Source organism: Pleurodeles waltl, chromosome 1_2, assembly GCF_031143425.1.
Source record: "Pleurodeles waltl isolate 20211129_DDA chromosome 1_2, aPleWal1.hap1.20221129, whole genome shotgun sequence".
In the NCBI taxonomy this organism is placed as follows: Eukaryota; Metazoa; Chordata; class Amphibia; order Caudata; family Salamandridae; genus Pleurodeles; species Pleurodeles waltl.
In genome coordinates, this window is record NC_090437.1 from 776,271,372 (window position 1) to 776,294,094 (window position 22,723).

The 22,723-nt window shown below is 44.8% G+C and overlaps 1 protein-coding gene across 3 annotated transcripts in view; it reads right to left on the minus strand.

Moving 5' to 3' along the window:
• MARCHF1 (membrane associated ring-CH-type finger 1) overlaps positions 1–22,723 on the minus strand; it is a 1,558,735-nt gene that overhangs the window by 349,809 nt on the left and 1,186,203 nt on the right. For all 3 annotated transcript variants that reach the window (XM_069243838.1, XM_069243829.1, XM_069243847.1), the window contains one exon: positions 14,731–14,911. In XM_069243838.1, the coding sequence (XP_069099939.1) occupies positions 14,731–14,911 (181 nt within the window). The remainder of the gene's footprint in view (positions 1–14,730; positions 14,912–22,723) is intronic.

Genomic DNA, 22,723 nt, shown 5'->3' on the forward strand with positions numbered 1-22,723 from the left:
TTCTACTGTAAGTTTTCCCGGTGGCTCAGATCAAACTCAGCACAGCCTGATCGGAGGGATTTTCAAACAAAACAACAAAAACTCCCCAATGCACTCAGAAGGACCCTTAACGGGTCAATGGCCAGGTCTGGTGAGATGCTGCAGTAATTACAGCAGATACAGTGGAAGGGCAGCAGAGGCTATCTTTAGTAGTCAGATGACAGCAAGCCTTGTTTTATTTATTTACGTGTTATAAATGTTCAGGTGAATGTAAGCACCAGATTTCTATGAATTTTTTAAAGTAAATAGGCACCCTTGGAATTGGTGCACACAGCTGGATCCGGCTGGATTATGCTTACAATCAACAGCAAGGAGTGGCTGTCATATGGTGTTGAATGCCGGCTTGGTGGCAAAAGTATCTTTATGGTACACAAACGCACCCAGATTTGCTCTAGTATGTTAACTTTATTTTTCATGGGCATTTTTTATAACATGATTTAGATTTTTTTCCTAAAATCCAGATAGATTGTTTAAGAAATAGATCCAATATTGCCTCCCTAGTGAAAAAAATAGATTACGTTTTCAAATTCGAGTTAATATTGTCTACAAAGCGAAAAAACAGATACTAAAGCATAAATAGGAAATACCACAAACATTCTTCAGGTAAATTATCTGAGTTACTCAACAAAGTACTAAAAAATAAAAATAGGAAGCATTCACAAACTACTGTTAGAAGCTGGCTGACTTTTCTGTGCAAAGAGATTTTATCTTATAGTCCAACAGCTCCTGAAGTCTCAACAGTGAATGGGGCTTAAACAGTGTGAATTGCCCAGGATCACCATATGTTAGAGTGGTACCAAGACTTAAATGCGTTTTTGCCCTTTAAAATTAACTCGAGTTCATCCTCTATTTGCTTCAAATGTAGCTGGCTATTTCTTGTGAAAAGGTCTTATCCTACAACAGAGAAGTTGCTAATGTCTGGACCATCAATGAACCATAAACCGTGTAAAGTGCTCAAAACCACCCACTGTACGTTAGGCTGTCGACAACACTAAAACCAAGCCTCTACATGCTCTGAAGAAAATACCCAGTGAATGGAGTTTTACATATAAGTACTCTTTAAAGTATGCAGATTCCGTTCTCTGGCCAGCAGAAAAGACAGGCTTCAATCACAGTGCTATACTTACAATCCAAAGCTCTATGGCACTTGTGTGTCACTGTAAAATTATACAGAAGTAAAACAATTTGTACAACAAATCATACCTTCACACTGCCACAGAGCTTGCTCATACAGAGCACTACAAAACCGTTGAACATGTTACCAATACTTTTTTTTTTTTTAGAACAATGGAGCACCCAAAGCCAAGATTGCATTTTTCAACCTCCAAAGAATAAAAAACTAAATAAGCGCTCCCCTAATGTTAGCTCATAAATTGCAGATAGATCCAAATTTAATTCCAGTCTATTGCTACATCATCATTTTGCTTGTTTATGTAATAAATAAAATATACACCAAAAGTTACAGCATTTTGTTTGTACCGGGGACAATACGGTATAAATAATACAGGCAGTGATATTATGACCAGCAGAAGGGGCAGGCTGCAATCATATTGCCATGTTAACAATCCAAGCAGTTCCTAGTGTGGTAATACTATACAGAAATAAAACAGTCTATACAACAAATCATTCCTTCACACCGCCATGGAGCGTGCTCATATAAAGCACTACGATACCTTTGGTCAAGTTATAGGTACACCATTGCATGTTTTTAAAAATAACACATATATAAAATAGTGCAAAAATACTAAGACACAAACAAAGTAGACAAGCTTCTAAGTGCTTGAACAACAATGCCCGGTGGCTGGAATGTTAGATGCCAGTGCTATTAAAAGTATGCAGCCTCTCTTATACAGCCAGCAAAAGGAATAGGCTGCAATCACCGAAATTAAGGTTATTATCTGTGGAAAAAATTGGTTTATTTATTCTGCATTGTTAGAAAATTAAATATTCACAACTCCTTCACCAGTTTACCCAAAAAATCAAAAGGCATTAACATTATGCTCAGCAGAAGGGACAGGATGCATTCATATTGCTGTATTTTCAATCCAAGCAGTTGTCTGGACCATACCTTCACACCGCCACAGAGCAGCGGTGCTTTATATGAGCATGCTCATATAACACACTACAACACCTTAGGACATGTTACCGCTACATCAGTGCACGTTTTAAAAAATAACAAATATATATATATATATATATATATATATATATATATATATATATATATATATATATATATATGTATATAAGAGAAAATATAACAAATAAATGAAATTAGTAAAACACAAAATGGACAAGCTTCTTAGCGACACAACCAAAATGTGCGACGGCTGGAGTTTTACATGCCAGTGCTCTTGAAGTATGCAGTCTCCATTCTCCGGCCACCAAAAGAAACACACTGTGAACACTAAACTAAAGGACTATCATCCTTTGTTGAAATGGACCAGGCAAAATGAAGACAATTAAAGGGACAGTTACCAGCAGGCGTGTCCCTCTTGCAAGGGGATGCCACACTGATAAAGGGAAACACACAAACGTGTGAGAAGAGCTCAGTAGAGCTGTTCAGAAATTTTTTTTTAAGTCAGGAAGCAGAAAGTAAAATCTAAAAAGTGTTGAAACAAGAGAAAGAGAGTGAAGGCGAGCTGGCTCTGGAACAGCCCCCCTCTGCTGTTTTATGGTTACAGTGGCAGCTGGTGGGGAGGAGGGACTGAACACACCCGCAGTGTAAGGCGAACAGGTAAATACTGAAAAAAGAAGTCCCCTACAGAAGCGATAAACAGGACATAGTGTAATTATACAGTAATTAGTGCTGCTCCCAAACAGAAAAAGGCAGGACAAAGAGGCAGAACTGACCACTAGCAAGCAAGGATTTTTAAAGGACATTGCACCCAACAAATGAAATAGCTTTGAACTCACAGTATAAGTATACTTAAAAGCATACAACACGTCGAACGCTTACGCTCAACCTAAAAACAAAGGCCCATATTTATACTTTTTAGCGCTGCATTTGCGTCATTTCTTGACGCAAAAGCGGCGCATACTTGCAAAATACAATTGTATTTTGTACGTTTGTGCCATTTTTGCTTCAAAAAGTGGCGCAAACACGGTGCTAAAAAAGTATAACTATGTGCCAAAGGGTGGAAAAGTCATGCTAGATAAGCTCATTTCTCTAGTCAGCTACAATAGAATATAAGCACACTAACGCTGTCTTAAAAAAATATTGTATTAACCAGCACTTACAAAATCAAATTGCAGCTGTAAAAGCTGACATTAGGAATTGTTTTCCTAAAGTCCTGGCATAGAAATTTGTTGTTAATAAAAACCAGAATTATGTATATAGTGATACTACCGTAAGGGTTCTTGCTTTCAAAACATGCCAAACTGTGACATAAAATAGAACAGAACTTGTAGCAATAAAGAAGAAAATTTGGTAAACAAATCTGGTGAGATTATTAAGGTTTTTCAGTGCTATTATCAGGACCTCTATAAAGAAGATCAACATCCGTCTCAAACCCTTATTAACACTTACCCTGCCGACCAAGGTTTGCCAGCTTCATTAAATAATGATAAAGTGATGCTAGATGTCACAAGTTAAAAGAGGCAATCAATAGACTTCAAAGTGATGGGCCAGATGACATTCCCTTCAAATTTATCACAATTTGTTTTCACAATTGTATTGGCTTTACTTCCTTTAATGAGAGACGGCCAACACAGTGTATATGTTTCACGATTATTGACACAAACTAACATTATATATTCTAAAAAAAAAAACAATAAGGATCCAACTGTCTGTGGGCCATACTATCCCATCTTTTATTATTAGTTATTTAAAAATGTATTCAAAGGTTATAGCTTATCGACTCGGCTGAATCATTTCCCGGAAAGTCTCAGCTTGGCAGCATGGCTTTGTCCCTGATGGGGGCCATATTAATCTCGAACATTCTCTTGTAGATGTAGTAGTCTGCCATGGATCTCCCTGTCAATGAACCTACTCAACACAGGAAAGGTCTTTGATTGAGTCAAATGGAGTGTATCTATGGAAGATTAATTAAGCAATGGAGTGTGGATCACAATTTTTCAAATCGATACAGAAATTGTATACATACCCTGTGGCTAAATTACAGCTTATGGGTGAGCAACCTGATCATATAAAAGTAACACAAAGAACTCGGCAGGGCTGCCCCTTTTCCCCTTGCAAACTTTAGTCCTGTTTTAATAACCTTTAGTCTTATGCATGGTTATTCAACTAAGGTTCTGCTATATGAGGATGCTATCTCTCTATATCACCGGGAACAGCTATTGGGACAATTAATCTGTACCATGAAAATTTGGTTCAGTATATGGATATCTTCTGAACCATAAGAAAACCCAGATCTTAGTAAATACCCACACTAAAATACAGGATGCTAGAAAAGTCCACAATGCATTTTATCTGGGAGTCAACTTAATGACAGATATTGACAAAATATTGAATTATGATCCATTTTTATTGAATATAAACATCACTTTAAAAATTTAACAATCTACAAATCATCCTAATGGATTGCTGCAAGAAAATAAAGACAGTGGTGTTGCTAAAATGTTATATCTACTCTGAGCATTGCCTAGATTTGCAAACAATTTAGTTAAATAAATGACAAACTATATGTTAGAAATGGGGTCTTTGGTTCAAGCAAGGACCCTGACTCTAGTCAGGGTAAAAGAGAATCACCCTCAGCTAACCCCTGCTTACCCCCTTGGTAGCTTGGCAGAACAGTAGGCTTAACTTCAGAGTGCCAGGTGTAAAGTATTTGTACCAACACACACAGTAACTCAATGAAAACTCTACAAAATGACACAACACCAGTTTAGATAAATAGGGAATATTTATCTAAACAAAACAAGACCAAAAAGACAAACATCCGACATACAGAAGTCAAGTTATGAATTTTTAAAGATTAAATTCCAAAATAGCACTTAGAAACACAAAATGCTTAGATGAGATGTTAACACAGCATCGTGACAGAGTCGTTCCCAACAAGCCGACACCAGTGGCGCCGGACACGGAGTCGCGTAGACCCCCAAGTACAGTACCTTTGGTGAAGAGTGAAAACATGTCGAAGCGCGAAGTCGGGGATTGCGGCGTCTGCGCGAAACGTTGAATCCGTGCACTTTGAGCAGCGTTGGTCACGACGTGGTGCGGCATCTTCCACGGAGTCGTGGACTTTTGCGGGGCTGCAGCGGCATCAGGCCTGCGAAGGTCGTCGCGTTCCAGCGAAGATCATGGAGTCGGTTGCAGGCGGCGTCACCGGATTCAGCAGCAGCGTCGGTCCGAAGTTGATTACCTTGAATTTCCACCAGCTTTCCTTTCAAGGGCCCATGGACTGGATAGGGCACCACTTGTCAGAGCAGGAGTCTCTCCAGAGACTCTAGGTACTGGCAGAGAGAAGTCTTTGCTGTCCCTGAGACTTCAAACAACAGGAGGCAAGCTCTAAATCAAGCCCTTGGAGATGTCTTCACAAGATGGAAGGCACAAAAAGTCCAGTCTTTGCCCTCTTACTCTGGCAGAAGCAGCAACTGCAGGATATCTCTACAAAGCACAGTCACAGGCAGGGCAGCACTTCTCCTCAGCTCTTCAGCTCTTCTCCAGGCAGAGGTTCCTCTTGATGTCCAGAAGTGATCTAAAGTCTGTGGTTTTGGGTGCCCTTCTTATACCCAATTTCTCCTTTGAAGTAGGCCTACTTCAAAGTAAAGTCTCTTTTGAATGTGAAATCCTGCCTTGCCCAGGCCAGGCCCCAGACACTCACCAGGGGGTCAGAGACTGCACTGTGTGAGGACAGGCACAGCCCTTTCAGGTGTTAGTGACCACTCCTCCCCTCCCTCCTAGCACAACTGGCTCATCAGGAAATGCAAACTACACCCCAGCTCCTTTTGTGTCACTGTCTAGTGTGAGGTGCAACCAGCCCAACTGCCAAACTGACCCAGACAGGGAATCCACAAACAGGCAGAGTCACAGAAATGGTATAAGCAAGAAAATGCTCACTTTCTAAAAGTGGCATTTTCAAACACATAGGCGGTCATTCTGACCCTGGCGGTTGACTACCACCAGGGCCGGGGACCGCGGATGCACCGCCAACAGGCTGGCGGTGCATCCATGGGCATTCTGACCGCGGCGGTACAGCCGCGGTCAGAAACGGGAAACCGGCGGTGTCCCGCCGGTTTCCCGCTGCCCTAGGGAATCCTCCATGGCGGCGCTGCAGGCAGCGCCGCCATGGGGATTCCGACCCCCTTACCGCCAGCCTGGTTCTGGCGGTTTTGACCACCAGAACCTGGCTGGCGGTAACGGGTGTCGTGGGGCCCCTGGGGGCCCATGCAGTGCCCATGCCAATGGCATGCGCACTGCAGGGGCCCCCTAACAGGGCCCCACCAAGATTTTCAGTGTCTGCCAAGCAGACACTGAAAATCGCGACGGGTGCAACTGCACCCGTCGCACCCCTTCCACTCCGCCGGCTCCATTCGGAGCCGGCATCCTCATGGAAGGGGGTTTCCTGCTGGGCTGGCGGGCGGCCTTCTGGCGGTCGCCCGCCAGCCCAGCGGGAAACTCAGAATTACTGCGGCGGTCTTTTGACCGCGCAGCGGTATTCTGACGGCGGGACTTTGGCGGGCGGCCTCCGCCACCCGCCATAGTCAGAATGACCCCCATAATCTTAAAATCAACTTTACTAAAAGATGTATTTTTAAATTGTGTGCTCAGAGACCCCAAGCTCCACATGTTTATATGCTCCCAAAGGGAATCTACACTTTAATCAGATTTAAAGGTAGCCCCCATGTTAACCTATGAGAGGGACAGGCCTTGCAACAGTGAAAAACGAATTTAGCAATATTTCACTGTCAGGACATATAAAACACATTACTATATGTCCCACCTTGACCATACACTGCACCCTGCAGTTGGGGCTACATAGGGCCTCCCTTAGGGGTGCCTTACATGTAATAAAAGGGAAGGTTTAGGCCTGGGAAGTGGGTACACTTGCCAAGTCGAATTTACAGTTAAAACTGCACACACAGACACTGCAGTGGCAGGTCTGAGACATGATTACAGAGCTACTTATGTGGGTGGCACAACTAGTGCTGCAGGCCCACTAGTAGCATTTGATTTACAGGCACCTCTAGTGCACTTTACTAGGGACTTACTAGTAAATCAACTATGCCAATCATGGATAAACCAATCACATATAATTTACACACAGAGCATATGCACTTTAGCACTGGTTAGCAGTGGTAGAGGGCTCAGAGTTCAAAAGCCAACAGCAAAAGGTCTGAAAAAATTAGGAGGCAGCAGGCAAAAAGATTGGGGATGACCCTGCATAAGCAAAAAAGTCCAACACAACCCCCTACCAGCCTAAAGCCAGGGGAGAACAATCAATACCTTGATGTACTTCCCTGATTGGGGCGATAGAACAAGGACCCAAGCCCACAACAGCAGGGGCATGTTCCAGTTCTACGCCTTCCTGACTCCAGTCGTATCCCTCTGTCCATACTCTCAGGGCCCACTAAGCTAACCCATGGGGAACCCTTCTCCACATCTGCAGATACTATCTGTGCAGCACCTAACTTTACTTTGCTCACTGATGTATCCCAATGGGCAGATAACACCACCAGGGCCAACACAGTGGGGTTGCCCACTCCACCCCCGGGGTGTGACTCTCACCCCTCCCCCCGGGGCAACTCTGTCCACCAGGACAGCAAGCCACAGCGGCCCCAGACAACTGTCAGGGATGAGAGCCCGACCTCAGGCCTCTCCAACCACTGTGACTGCGGAGAGTGGGGGGTGGTACCCCCAGGTGCCTGGCACCCTTTGACCACTCTCTCTTCCACCAGGTAAGGGATGACAACCTGACCCTGGTCCTCCCCTCTGGGGCTCTGTACCCTCCCTGCAGGAGCGGCACCCCCAGATTCCAAAATTGTCAGGGTGCTTGTAGAAGCAGTCCTGCTCAATTCTTCCACCAGTGCAGGGCTGTTAACCTGCAACTGGTGCTCCAACCAGGGGTCTGTACCTTCAGGTTGGACCAGGGACAGGGGTGAGGCTTCCCTCCCCCTGCCCTCCCTGCTGGGGTCCTGCAACCCCAACAAGGAGTGCCCCCCCCCAGAAGGCAACATGGTAGGGGCACTGTTAGCAGTGGCCCTTTCCTCTAGGTCAGGGGGAACACCCTGAACCTGGCCTTCCAATCCAGGGTCTGTACCCTTAGATTGCACTGGGGCCAGGGGTGAGGCTCTCTCTGCACTCCCCCTACTCTCAGGGTTCTGCACCCCCCATCAGGGAGAGTACCCCTTGACATCACACCAGGGGGGGTGATTGGGCAAACCGCCCACCCCTTCATGTCAGGGTTTACCCCCTGCACCTGATCCTCCAGTCCAGCGTCTGTACCCACAGACTGGACCACTGCCTTGCAATCCAGGACTTCCTGGGGGGCATACCTACCCCCACCAGGTCAGAGTTTACCCTCTGAGCCTGGTCATCCAACCCAGAATCACCACCCTGTGGTTGATCCACTGCCTGGCGCACCAGGACTTCCTTGGGAGCACACTTACCCCTCATCAGATCAGAGTTTACCCCCTGAACCTGATTATTCAACCCAGAGTCACCACCCTGCGGTTGAACCATTGCCTGGCACACCAGGACTTCCAGGGGGGCACACTTGCCCCCCTCAAGGGACACACCATCCCCAAGGGCCACACAAGAGTGTGCTGGTGCAGGTCTGCAGACTTCTGCCCATCTGACAGAGTCTGGATTCCACCCAACGCAGAAATGGTCTCACCAGGGTCATTCCTGGGGGGCTCTGCTCTTAGAGCTGACCCCTGACCCTCCAGGTTCTCCACTGGGGTCCGCAACCCCCTCTCAACCCTCTGTCTGGACTTCTGTACCCCCTCACTAGGTGTGGTACTGCCAGACACCAGAAATGGTGCGACACTGGCTACAGCTGCCCCCCCCAAGTTCTCCTGACACTGTGGGGTCTCTATCAACAGATGGCCCTATGGTACAGGCTAGGCTCCCCTTCTGGTGTTCCCTCATGGAACCCTCCAGGACCTGGGACCGGATCTCGGGCACCTTGGCCTCAACCCATCCCCATTCCTTCTCCTCTGAGACTGGACATGGGGTCCCTCACCCATCCCACTACACTGGGACCTACCTGGGACACTACAATCCTTCCCTACCTCACCTGGTTGGGAACTACCTAGACCACTCCTCTCAGGAGCACCCCCCAATGCCTCTTCAGTCTCTCTGGTACTCACCCAAAGGTCTGCCTCCAGTGTAAGTTCCCTGGGGTCAGAGAACTCACACTCCACTGGGTGTTGGCACAGCTCTGGAAAATAAGGACTAGACATATGCTCTCCAGCAATTACATCACTCAGCCCCTCAGATGAATTAACCAAAGTACCTTTCACCCAACCATCCAGTAACTCGGCTTTGGAAAAGCATCCCACATCACCCTCCTGAGACTGGTGAGACAGTACCTGACACTCAACCCACACTCTTCTGGGATGTCTTCACACTCCATAACCAGGACTTCTACCTGGGGGGGAACCCCTCTCCTTGTCACTCTCACCTAGAGTCAGTAGAGTGTACCTCCCACCATTAGGAATATAACTCCCCATGCCAGTTCCCCAATCCACCTCAGGGACCCTGTGCATCACTCGAGCTACCTCATAACCCTGAACCTCCTGGGGTGTATTAACTCCCTCCTTCAAGTAGGGCACCACATCTCTGGGCATGTGCACTTCTTCAGCAGCACTGGATATAAAATTGTTGCTGCCACCATTCCAGCTGGACCCAGCCCTCCTGACTGCCAGCTCTTCCAGTTTTAGCTCATAAGCCAAAATCATAGTTTCTATCTCAAAGTCCCTTTTCCACTCGTCAAACTCCCTTTGCATCCTCAACTTTTCTGCCTCCAACCGGCGAGCCCTTTCTGCCTGTCTGTCCTGCACATCTTTAGGAGTCAGACCCTTATAGGACCTACTGCTACCACTCCTGGAGACCCTTCCTCCAGGAGTAACAGGTACCTTTACTACACCACTGTGTAGACTCTGCACTTTCCCATCCATATCTTCTGTGTGCCCCTTGCTTCCTTGGCTGTCACACAGGCCCTCAATGCCTCTTGCAGCTCCCCCTTCCTGGCGGAGCTCTTAACCGGACAGGCAAGATCTTCACAGAACTGTTTCAATTGAGCAACTGAGTACCTCTTCAGTTTCCCTAATACACAGAGAGCATATGCACTTTAGCACTGGTTAGCAGTGGAAAAGTGCTCAGAGTTCAAAAGCCAACAGCAACAGGTCAGAGAAAAGTAGGAGGCAGAAGGATTGGGGATGACCCTACATAAGCAAAAAAGTACATCACAATGCATTAGTTAAGAACATAGTCGCCTCAGGAGAGCCATAAAACATCTCAGACTTCCAATTGCATGAGGCAGCTGGCCACTCCATAACTTCAGTGTCTGATATTATTCCTCAATTGTCCAACTCCCGCGGGTTTTCTAATCAAGGGCCACGCTCCGGGCACTCAGACGATCTGTAAACCTCCCTCTTTATGAATTAAGTTTAGGTAGAGAGGCACATGTATTAAAATTAATTAGGTAGTCAGTCAGCCAACAAGATAAGGAAAATATTGGCTAAGACATTTAAAATAGTGGCGGTCCATATCACTACCAATACTTTTTCATGATAGATACACCAAAATATGGCATATGGCCGGGATTAAATGCCTAGGAGACATTTACTCATTTTCACAAATACAGGAAATTTAAGGCTTTCCTACTTTTTACAATTCCTACAAATTAGAGACTTAGGGAGTCATTACAAGTTCGGTGGATGGTTTTCACCATCCTCCGAACTTCCGATGGGCAGGTTGCCACCACACAAGCTACCTTCCCGCCAGCCGTATCAAGAGTTCCCCTCTAGGCTGGTGGGCAGAAACCTCGGTTTCCGCCCACCACCTAGCGGAAACAGGCAACAGCATTGTCACCAGTTCGTAATCGAGCCAAGTGCATGGGCAGTGCAGGGGACCCCCTGTGGCCCCGTGCCCCTTGTCTCTGCCAGCCTTTTCATGGTGGTGTAACCACCATGAAAAGGCTGGCAGAGAAACAAGGCTGTAATCCCCAGGCAGCGCTGCTTGATGGTTTAGGATCTCCACCACCTCCAGACTGTGGGGATCCAAGAACCTGGCGGATTCCTGCCAGTCCGACCGGCAAGGTTTTAATGTGGTGATCGGACCGCCACCACAATTGTGATGGTCAATAGACCACCACACTCGTAATGAGGCCCTAATTGCAAAAATGTATCAAAACTATTTCAATATGGCACAATGCAAGCTATTATCTAACACGGCCAAGTCAAAAAAACTGGATGTTATTAAAAAATGTTTTCTGAGGCAACCATTGATGACCTGGAGCAAGCTGAAGCAACAAGCAAAGCAGCAATGCATCCATTATAAATCTACGTGAGGCCATGAAATTAGGAAATCCACTTATATAATATGAAAGCACAGCATTATTAATCTTTATTTAATTTTTATTATACTCGATAAAAGTATTCAAGTGTGGGCTCCACGTTGATGAGAACTGCTGTATCCCAATGTTACATATCTAGCACTGATAGAACATATGCTTGCCAGTGGTCTGAAACCTCAATCCTACTGGGATGTGAATGTTAGCTTCATAGGTAACCTACTACATGACCGGATTGTCATTGCTTTAGAGCAGTGGTTCCCAACCTTTTGACTTCTGTGGACCCCCACGTTATTATTACTGGAATCCGGGGACCCCCACTGAATCATTATTGGAGTCCGGGGACCCCCTACCAAGTCATTACTGAAAGCTGGGGACCTAGGGCCAGATGTAGGAAGCATTTTGCATGGTGCAAACTGTGAAAATCGCAGTTTGCGCCATGCAAAATGCTCATCGCGATGCTCATTCACAATTTGCGAGTCGGTACCGATGGTCCAATGGACCACTGCCTACTCTGAAAAAACAAAAACAAATGGTTTAGTTATTTTTTTTATTTTGCAACTCGTTTTCCTTTAAGGAAAACAGGCTGCAAAATAAAAAAAAACTGCTTTATTTAAAAAGCAGTCACAGACATGGAGGTCTGCTGTCTTCAGCAGGCCACCATCCCTGCGAGTGCAGGGACTTGCTATGGGGGTCGCAAAATGCGACCCACCTCATTAATATTAATGAGGTGGGTCTTTGTTTTCTAAGCAGTCGCGGACCCCCTGAGGTGGCTTCGCGGACCCCCAGGGGTCCCCGGACCACAGGTTGGGAACCACTGCTTTAGAGTAAATTATGTTCAGAACAGATAATGCTTGTACTGATTCAATCATATCTCACGAAGCAATATTTGTAGCCATTGATGTAGCATGTATTTGCATTGCATCAGCCTAGATGTACTCAGATCCCACCAAATGTGATCAACAGGGAGGGTGCTATCTAGCTTGCTTTCTCTTAGAATCCTTGCTATATCAATGTTAGGAGTGTGGCTCCCATAAGGGGAAAAATGTTTGAAGTCTTCTAGATAGGTAGACTCATCAAATTATGTATTTATTATGATGTGTTTCTAGTCTTCCTGTTAAATATGTGTAAATTGTGTATGAATTGTTGATCTTCTACATCCCAATCAATTTAATAAAAAAGGTCTTACTGCACTATACTTCCAAAGCCTCCATTACTTTGACAATTTATTCTTTTTCAGTGACAACTCAATAAATACAACATTGTAGATTTACAATCCAAACAGTGCAAGGGTTCCACTGTTACTCCAATATCATTACGGAAGACCACCTAGCCAACCTCGGTGAGTGGAAGCAAGAAGCTCTAATTCTCCTGGACCTTTGTGCATCTTATGATACTATAGGCTGTAATATCCTTCTCGAAGGACTCAAGTAATGTGTCATATTATCTGCCATAGCCTTACAATGAGTTGTTCGTTTCTCTACAGCAGACGTACAATAGTAAAGAAGCATCCTCAGTACAAAGGGTGACTTGCAGAGTTCCACAAAGATCATCCCCATCACCTCTACTTTTCAATACTTACATGTTTTTGTTGCCAAACATGATAATACATCATTAGAGTAATTTCCAAAGCTATCCCAATGACTCCTACATTCATTTTGAAATGAACAACAAATCAGAAAGCTAAATAAAATCACTGAATGCATTAAACCACATTGTCTATTGGGAAACATAATGTTCTGTTTCTGAATTGATCTAAAACAAAGATCATCTTACCAGCAAGTCTGTACAATGGCAAGCATTTATCAACATCTCAGAAAGTAAAAAAGAAAAACATTAAAAAGTCTGGGGTTAAACTTCAATAGGGATCATTCATTCCCAGAAAGTTAATGCTATTCTTAGGGGGGATAATCTTTAATTGTCCATGCCAGGACAACCATGTCACAAATGAAAACTTGTTATCTAATTGAAATTACAACAGCCCTAGTAATGTTGTGCCTGAGTTACTGTAATGTGGTCTATAGAGGGCAGCAAAGGTTCACTGAATGTTTGCAAATACTGCAAAATCATGCAGCCAAACTCTGCCTCGATCTCCAGAATATGGGTGGGTTGAGCTCGTGGAATTTCAAATGGTGGAATTCCGAAGAGTTCCATGAAAACTCTGCAAGATTCTGTGGGGTTCCATGAACGTGCGGAAATCGGCATGCTGTGCTGCTCATGCTGATTTTTAGATCTGGGAGCTGATTCTGCCCTGAAAAATCAGCTCGAACAGCACCATGCGGCACCACAGAGCGCCAGTGCTCGAGTTGATTTTGCTGCAGCTCGAGTAGATTTTATACTCGAGTGGCAGCTTTCTCACCGTGAACGGTCACAACCACCTGCGACCGTTCACAGTGAGAAAATCCTGCCGGGTGCTCTCCCAGTGCCTGAAAATCGAGCTAGTGGATGTAAATTTTTGCTCACACTTGCTGACTTTCTGTTGGTGAGCTGTGGCTGAGAAAAACACTCCGCCATGCAGCAGTTGATGGAATTTAGCAGGAACTCCGTGTTATAAGAGTAACGCTGAGTGGCCAAAATAGCATCAACTCTGCTGGAGGAGCAGAATTTATCGCCCACTCCTATGCCAGAAACAATACCATGTGAAATCTGCCTTGTACATCCACAACTGCCTTCCACTGGAATCCAGAATTAATTTCAAAATCATTTGCACCATCCATAAGGCCATTTAGACCTTGTTTTCATCAAAGCATAGATCTCCACTACAGCCCAGCTAGGAAGCTTTAATCCACGAATTGCACCTCATTCAACAAAAAACAGACAACAAAACATGAAATCATGCCATTGGGTATCCAGGACCTTAGATTCCGTCGTTCCTTGAACCCCAATCTGAATGCAGAGCCCAATTGTCTTTATTATTTTGAACTGTATGCTCTATTATTCGTTGGTAACACGTCACTTATTGTAATATTTTCATTTTCAATGAAAACTTTCAAAATTATAAAGTATCCGGCATTATCTGTCCAGTTTTGTGTAACTTAGTGCCCTATTGAGGATGTCTGTGTAACAACACAGAACGGATGAACCACTTCCGATACATGCTTACACATAATAATAGATAACCGAATCACTATTTTTGGTAATCACACACTTGAATACTTTTTGTAGCAACTATAGGTGTAGTTAAACAAGCAGCGTGAGGTAAACACGGTACCTTCCGGAGGGGTTTCAGCTTGGTTTCCATGATGAAATCATATTTGCAGAGCTCACAGCAGCGCGTGTCGGAACTCTTAATCCACTGGTGTAAGCAGGACTGGTGCACGTAGCAGAGGGTTCCTGTGCAGCGACACGGCGTGATAAGTGGGCTCTCGTCGTCCCCCTCACAGTGACATATCCTGACAAAAAAGAACACGTAAGGACTTTTCAAAGGCCTCATGAAAAGTAATACACCATACCTCTTAAACTGAAGTTTCTACTAAGTGCGCAAATCCGACTATGACATTTTGAACAGTGCCATACTTCATAACGCCTGAGGCCAAGATAAACAACAACGTATCATTCTAAATAGTGACAATGCAGGTTATATTGTTAGCTGACAAAGTATTCAGAGCATCGTTTGGGATGTGACTATAATTGTAGGCTGGTAAATCAACCTGACATTGTTTCTCACAAGTTCAAGGTGTTGTATTTAGATCAATAAACCTGTCGTCGAAATTCAGAGTTTGTATTCATAGAGGTAATGTAATCAACATCTTCACACACAAAAATAGTAAATAACACAAAGTGCTGGCAAAGAAGCGCCATTTGACTTTTTCACTATGTAAAACTTGTAGAATATAAAACGTTCTGCCTTGACCCTAACTGCTTCCTAAAATCGAACTGCACATTGCGTGCATCCTTGACTTTTCACATTTATTGAGTATTTGGCATGAAAGGAATTGCAAACACAAGGTTTAAGTGTTACTTTTTCACATTTAGTACTTTTTCTCTCCCACGTTGGACAAGGACTTGAGTTCAGTGTTAACACGGAGGGGCAGATTTACTATGTACTTGCGTTGTCCATGCCTCACATAAATCGTAGTGAGTCAACGCAAGTCCTTAAATGGGATTTAAAACACCGCCTTCTAAGACTTTGAAAAGAAAGTTAACGCAACGGAGCAGCTTGCACTGAGTTGCATTACATTTCATTGTCATTGTCGTAGGCGTTCCACGGGTGGAACACAGGCATTCTCATGCACCCACACATGATGTAATACCAGACTTACTCAGTGCTTAATTTGTGCTTGTTGTTTCCGGTGCTGAGCACCGGAACTTATATTTGAGGGCCGGCACTTATTTTTCTCCCTCAAGCATTTATTACGAGCAAAAGACACATATGGGAAAGAGAGAGGAGGAGAAAAACGAAAAAGCGCCACAATGGGAGAAAGCAGAAAGCTGCAAGAGTGAACTGAAGGGGTAAGGAGTGGCTGTGAATGAATTGAAGAGGCCCGAGATGGCTTCAGGAGTACACTGCCTCAGTATTCCGTGCGCGCACATTTAACTGCACCAGCCGCATGTTTAAGAGGAGGGCTTTGGGCACCGGCACGTTTTTATTTACAAATTAAGCACTGGACTTACTAAAGACAGTAAACCTGGATTGTGCCACATTGTTGTGTTTAACACCAGACAGGTGAAATGACAAGAAATATCTTTATTTGACCTTGTTACTAACTTTCTAAGCGTGATGCATAGAAAGAAGGGCCTGCATCTCAGGTTGTTTTTTGTGCCGGAAGGGATCCTTTCTTCCACAAAAAAAACCTGCCTATGACACAAGCACCCTTGTAGCATGGAACATGGGTGCTTGTGTTGGCGCTAGGTATCACACAGTGCACATGCACTAGAAGGGAACAGCAGTGCGCAATATCTTAGTAGATAAGATACATTTCTGTTCTCTCCCTTTCATACACTGCAGCTCAGCTAGTTCCCTTGTTGTGTTGCCTTAAACAGTAGCATATCCAGCGCAGAATATTTTGTGGGCCACCATCTTTTCTCCATAAAGCTTCTAAATATATACTTTTGTGAAATGACAAGGCCCTTAAGAGATGCATGACTGATATGGTGTCCTTTAAACAAGGTGGGGGCAAGATACAATCACAAGGTATGCTGCCCTGACAACAAACCAAACAATGTTGCTCTTTGTGAAGCAGAGTGTCTTATCTAAACAATTCCAGTCACCTTCTAGTCTCCAAAAATGAGATCGTATTGTCGCAATGTGGTGTAAGTGTGTGTTGTCACGACCCTTGTGGTTACTTACAGTTGGGGGGGTGATGGAAGCCTAACTGGTAAATGAGGGTCTCACCCCAAAAAAAACACACGTTCTCCCTCTAATGTGGCCTTAAGTGAGCTATGTGAAAACCCTTCTTGAAGGTTCAACAAATTCCCAGCTCCTTCCTGCATAGTGAGCTTAGGCTGTTGCCAGACAATCAGGCCTCAATTCACAAAGCTGTTTCTAGGAGTAGTTCCCTCCTACTCTTATGTGAGATATGAATTACACCTAAATATACAGACCTAAGTCACAAACCACTTTTTATGATTACTTCTGACTTACCACATGCTTAGCGTCCTGAAGTAAGGTACGCCTACTGACAGAATAAAAACAATTATGATGCATTTCAAGAATTTAATGACCCCCTTCCTAAAGACAACATAAGAGAATTGAAATATTTGGAGTTCTTTCTCATACTTTCTGGACTATTATACATGAACATAAGTGGACTATGGTAGATGCGCAGGTAAATATTGGAAATGCACTGCAAATCCGAAATTGATCATCACTAGCTGCAAGTAATCAAACCACCTAAGTTCCATAGGCAATCTGATGATAGAAAGTTTGGTGTTCCAAAAGATATCCTATATAGCGTGTCAAGCTATTTCTAAAGGGACTAGTGAACTTCAGAAAACCAGATGAATCGGTGACTGCTCAGCCTTAAGCCACTGCCGTTAGCAGTGCATATTCCCTTCACAGTAGGAACAGGCATAACCATTGGATTTGCCCTGAGCACAGTTATGTTTCTCCAGTGCCCACTGGATATATCCTGCAAAGTGACCAGGGCACAGGTCAAGGCCTTTGGCTACACTGTTTACATGTCTCCCTGCACCAGTACCTACAGGTGCAGTGCACTGTGGGAGTTGATATGAGGGTGCAACATGATGTCACATCCAATGAGATGGACTTCCCTCATACCCCATACCCATTTACCCATTAGGCATGGGTGGCAAAATATGCACAATTTCTGGCCATTCCCATCCAACACTGGGCACAAGGTATGGTCTTGGAGCATACCCTAGACCATTGAACATTGCACCTGTATCTGCTGGTCACAGGATGTAGCTCTTTCTGTCGAATAATAGAACATTTTAAACATGTTTCTTATGTGAATAATTTTGTTATAAGTAGCAGAGACTGTTGAATACTGAAATTATAATTATTTTGTCAAAAAATGCTATTCACAGACATAGACAACAATTATAAAGCAAAGTAAAACAAAGTAATAAAATGGACAAGCTATGGAAAAATCCCAAGGAATAGATTACTGAGCAATAGTTCTAGTGTATTATAAAGTTTCGAGGCTTCAGTAGATGCCTCATTGTAAATAAACATTTAATTACAACAAAAAAAGAAAGATGAAGGAGGAGCTGCAGTAGAGAGAAGGGCATAAGAGGTGAGGGCAAGGAAGACAACATAAGGAATTAAAGTGTGCAGGGGGTGATGAAGAAGGACTATGAAGGACTGACATTGTAGAGGGGCTGTGGAGGACAGAGTGGAGAAGGGGGTGTAATGTGGAGTCTGTTCATTTACCATCTAACAGAATAGGAGGAGGAAGAGCTTGAGGCATGGAGATAATGGAGGAGGAGTCAGGGGAGGAACAGGCATGAAAGGTGGATGAGGAGAATAGAGAGCAGACTGGGAGGAGGGGGTTCAAAGTGTATTTTGCTACCAGAATCACAAGAGGAAGAGAAGAAATGCATGAGGAGCAAAAACATTGTCACACATATGGAGTGTCCCAACTTTGGAGCTGATGCAGAAGTAATAAAGCAGTGGCAACTTTCTTAGATACAGCATGCAAACGGTGCCAGTATGAAAACATATTCAAACCCAAATAATGAAACAAAAAACTAATAGGCAAAGAATCCACCACCCCCCAAAAAACACACACCTTTAAATAGGCATAAGCCTGTTCAACATGATATCTGGATATTAGACAAAATGACCTTTTTCTATCAATAGTAATGGAGTTTTAAAAAAAGCATAGCCTTCGATCCTATTGGTACCGCAAGGAGCGGAAGGTGAATCCAACATCATAACCAATTGTGGTATTTCAATATCTAGCTCTCTCCCACCTAGTAATAGGAGTAGTGGGGCACCGACCACAAGTCTAGTAGTTTAGGTTATCTATAGCACTTCACCCAGTATTCTGTCACATTACATAGCGTTTCTAAATGAAATTCAAAGGTTCCTCTAGCAATTAAACCTAAAAAACATCAGACTCTGTCAGAATTCCCAGTTGAAGTGGAAAAGTAAATTCCCTACTTCAAGGCTTGTTCATGGCTATCTCATCAAAAATTCAGAAGAAACTTATAACATTGCAAAAAGCAATTAGGGGCAGATGTACTAACGTTCTTGCACAATAGGAGTGTTTGCAAGCACAAAAAGTTATTTCCAGTGCACAAAACCCATTTTAGGGGCGTGTAATTTTGGGGGGAATTTTCTAGAGGTATATGAATTGCATTTTGGAAAGAGCATGTTGTGGGTCATCTTTTCCAAATTGTGATTGAGTACCATACGCATAAATGGTTTTGAAAAGGAATTGTGGGCCCAAACCATTGAAAAGTTAGTAACACCCAAATTATGGTTGTAACTGATTTGCAAAAGGGAAGGAAGGGGTCCCTTTTAAACACTCTTCTCCTTTGTGAATTGTAGTATAAAATTTCAGGGGAAATAAGCAGCGGTCCAGATGACAACTGCCTACTCTCATCACTGAAACATTTTAAGAAAACCTTTTTTTATTAAAGGGCCCAATTTCTTTTAAATAATTTGGGTCCCTCTATGTGAGAAAACAGGGCTGATTGCAGAGGCCCCCTAACTTTTTGCCCCCATTTTCCACTTTTGGCTGGTGTTGTACTGACTCTGATGGTGCCCTGGGTACTTCTAACCAGTCCCAGGGCCTGTGCTCTGTGTAAATCAATATGCAAATTAGGCTAATTATCATTGGCTAAGTCAACCTACCTATAAGTCCCTAGTATATGGTAGGGCATGTAGGTTTAGGGACCACAACATAGGTAGTGCACCCATAGGTGCACTGCTGAGGTGCCCAGTGTCATTTTAAAGGCAGGCCTGCCTTGCTGGCTGCTTTTAAATTAAAGTTATATGCAATTCGACTTTGGAATTAAAAGTAGATCCAAAGTCTTAAACTACCTTATTTTTACATATTAGTCACCCCTAAGGTATTCCCTAAGTGCCCCTAGGGCTGGGTGCCATGTAACTATAAGCAGGGGCCTTATAAAAATAGTTTTATAAGCCCTGGTGAGGTAAAAACAGCCACATTTGTTTTTCCCTCATTGCAGTGAATGGCCGTCATAGGCTAGAATGGGGAGACTTTATTTTAATTTTAAAAGTCCCCTCAAGTAATGGATACCAAGACCTTGGTATCAAATTAATTGTTATAATAAATCCCACAACTTCCAGTTGTTGGATTTAATATAACTTGTTCAGGTAAAGAGTTTTAAACTTTACCTGAAAAGTTGCCAATTTCAGCCCTGCATTGTTTTTGCTGCTGTGCTCTGATTGGCCAGCCTCTGGCAGCCTGGCCAGGCTGCCTTGATGAGGTGTGAAGTGGGCGGCTTCACACAAAGAGATGTGCCTGTGGGAGGGAATCTCCCCTCAGCAGATAGAGAGGCAGGAAGGGGGAGGGCTGCCAAACTGGTCTTCAAAGGTAGAGAAGGACATTTGGAGCAACCCAGCAACACCCCCACATCCTGCAAACCCAGACAACTAGGTCCCCGCTTGATTAGATTAGGAGAGGGCAGGAGAGGGGTGTGTTTATGATTTTTAGCCACACCAGTGGGTGGGCTCAGCCAGATGTACCCTCCAAAGATCAGATTCAGCCATGATGGATTTTTGAAGAATGTTGCCTCCTGGGATTGATTTTTGCCACACTTCCCAGGAAGTGGTCATCACAGGGGGAAGGACCCTGCACCTGATTGGAGAATCAGGACCCCCTGTTTTTTTTACCCAGGAGCAAGGATAAAACTGGCAGACCTGCACCCACACCTCAGTTCCCTACCACATTCCAACAAGGAAGAACTACAGAAGAAGAAGGACTGCCCTGCTGGACCCATGGCCTGCACCTGGAACCTGCACTCAGAAGGACTGCACCAGCTGCACACTAGGGCTTCATCACAAGAAGGACTTTGCCTGGCTTCAACTGGTTCAAGGAGGGAAAAATTGCTAACCAGAGTCCCCTGCACCAACTCCTGAAGAAACCGACCAGCTGACCACTCTCCAGTGGCCAAAAAGGAGTTTGCGCCAGGTGCATTCTGGGAGTTGTAGTCCGCACCCCCCAGGATCATCTCAGAGCTTCTGGACCCTTGGGGTGAGCTGTGGACCCCAAAAGAACATTAAAAGAACATCCGAGAGAAGCCCCAGAAGTTTGGAGAAGTTTGGAGAACTTTTGAAAAAAAGCTCCATAGAGGGATCGACCCGCCGCAGCAACTCTAGCCGGCTTGCCTCAACCGCGACCCGGTCTGATTTGCAGGTTCGTCCCGGTAAAGAAAATCTCCAAAAAAGAGACTAAGTCCGAAGGTAAAAAGTTGACCGGGACCTCCCAGCCAGCGTATCCAAGGAGGGCTCCAGGGACGTCGGATCAAGATCCAGGTTTACCACGGTCGAAGGATTTTCACCTCAAAAAAATTACTAAATCCGATGGTAAAAATCTCCACTGAGGATTCCCGCGACGCGTATCTGGAGAAGGGCTCCAGGAGGTCGGATTGGACTGGCAGGTTCATCCCGCTGAAGAAAATCTTCAGAAAAGAGACTAAGGCCCTCATTACGACCCTGGCGGTATAGAACCGCCAGGGCCGCGGCACGCGGGAGCACCGCCGACAGGCCGGCGGTGCCCCGCGGGGCATTCTGACCGCAGCAGCTTAGCCGCGGTCAGAGAAGGGAAACCGGCGGTCTCCCGCCGGTTTCCCGCTGCCCCCAAGGAATCCTCCAAGCCGGCGCAGCTTGCTGCGCCGGCTTGGGGATTCCGACTCCCCCTCCCGCCATCCAGTTCCTGGCGGTTCTCCCACCGGGAACCGGATGGCGGGAGGGGGAGTCGCGGGCCCCCATAAGAGGGCCCCAAAATGTATTTCAACGGGTGCAGTAGCACCCGTCGCACCTTCCCACTCCGCCGGCTCAATTACGAGCCGGCTTCATGGTGGGAAGGTCGTTTTCCCCTGGGCTGGCGGGCGGCCTTTCGGCGGCCGCCCACCAGCCCAGGGGAAAACTCTGAATACCCGCTGCGGTCTTCCGACCGCGGTGCGGTATTCACGACGCGCAACTTTGGCGGGCGGCGGAGAGGGCCTAAGTGTGAAGGTAAACTTTTGACCGAGGCCTCCCGCGGCCTGTAGCCGAGCAGGGTTCCATCGCTGTCGGCCTTAAACCTTGACTTTGTCCCGGTCGAGGTGCAACCAGATGACCCGATTGGCGCTTTTTGTTTCTAGGCGCTAAAAAAATAATAATTCTTTAAAAATTCATATCTCTGATTCCCCTTATCCGATTTTATTCGGTTTTTGTGTCATTTTAAAGATAAAAATCTAAGCTATTTTTATAAATTGGTTTTGGATTTTTAAACTGTTTCCTGTGTTTTATTTAAATACTGTTTTGCGATATTTGAATGCTTTACACTCTGTCTCCTAAGTTAAGCCTTGTCGCTCATTGCCAAGCTACCATGGGTTGAGCGGGGATTAATTTACTGAGACCTAGCTGGACCTAAGTGGAGGTTAGTGGCCTATTGCTAAGTGTAGGTACCTACCTGCCATTACCAATAACCCATTTTCCAACACTATAGAAGAAGCCTAATTTAAAAAAAAGTTAACTTTATTTAAATACAATCAGTGCATAGTGGCCTGCTGATCCTTGCAGCCTTTCATATATGTGAACGTGTCCAATCCGATTGAAACACAAT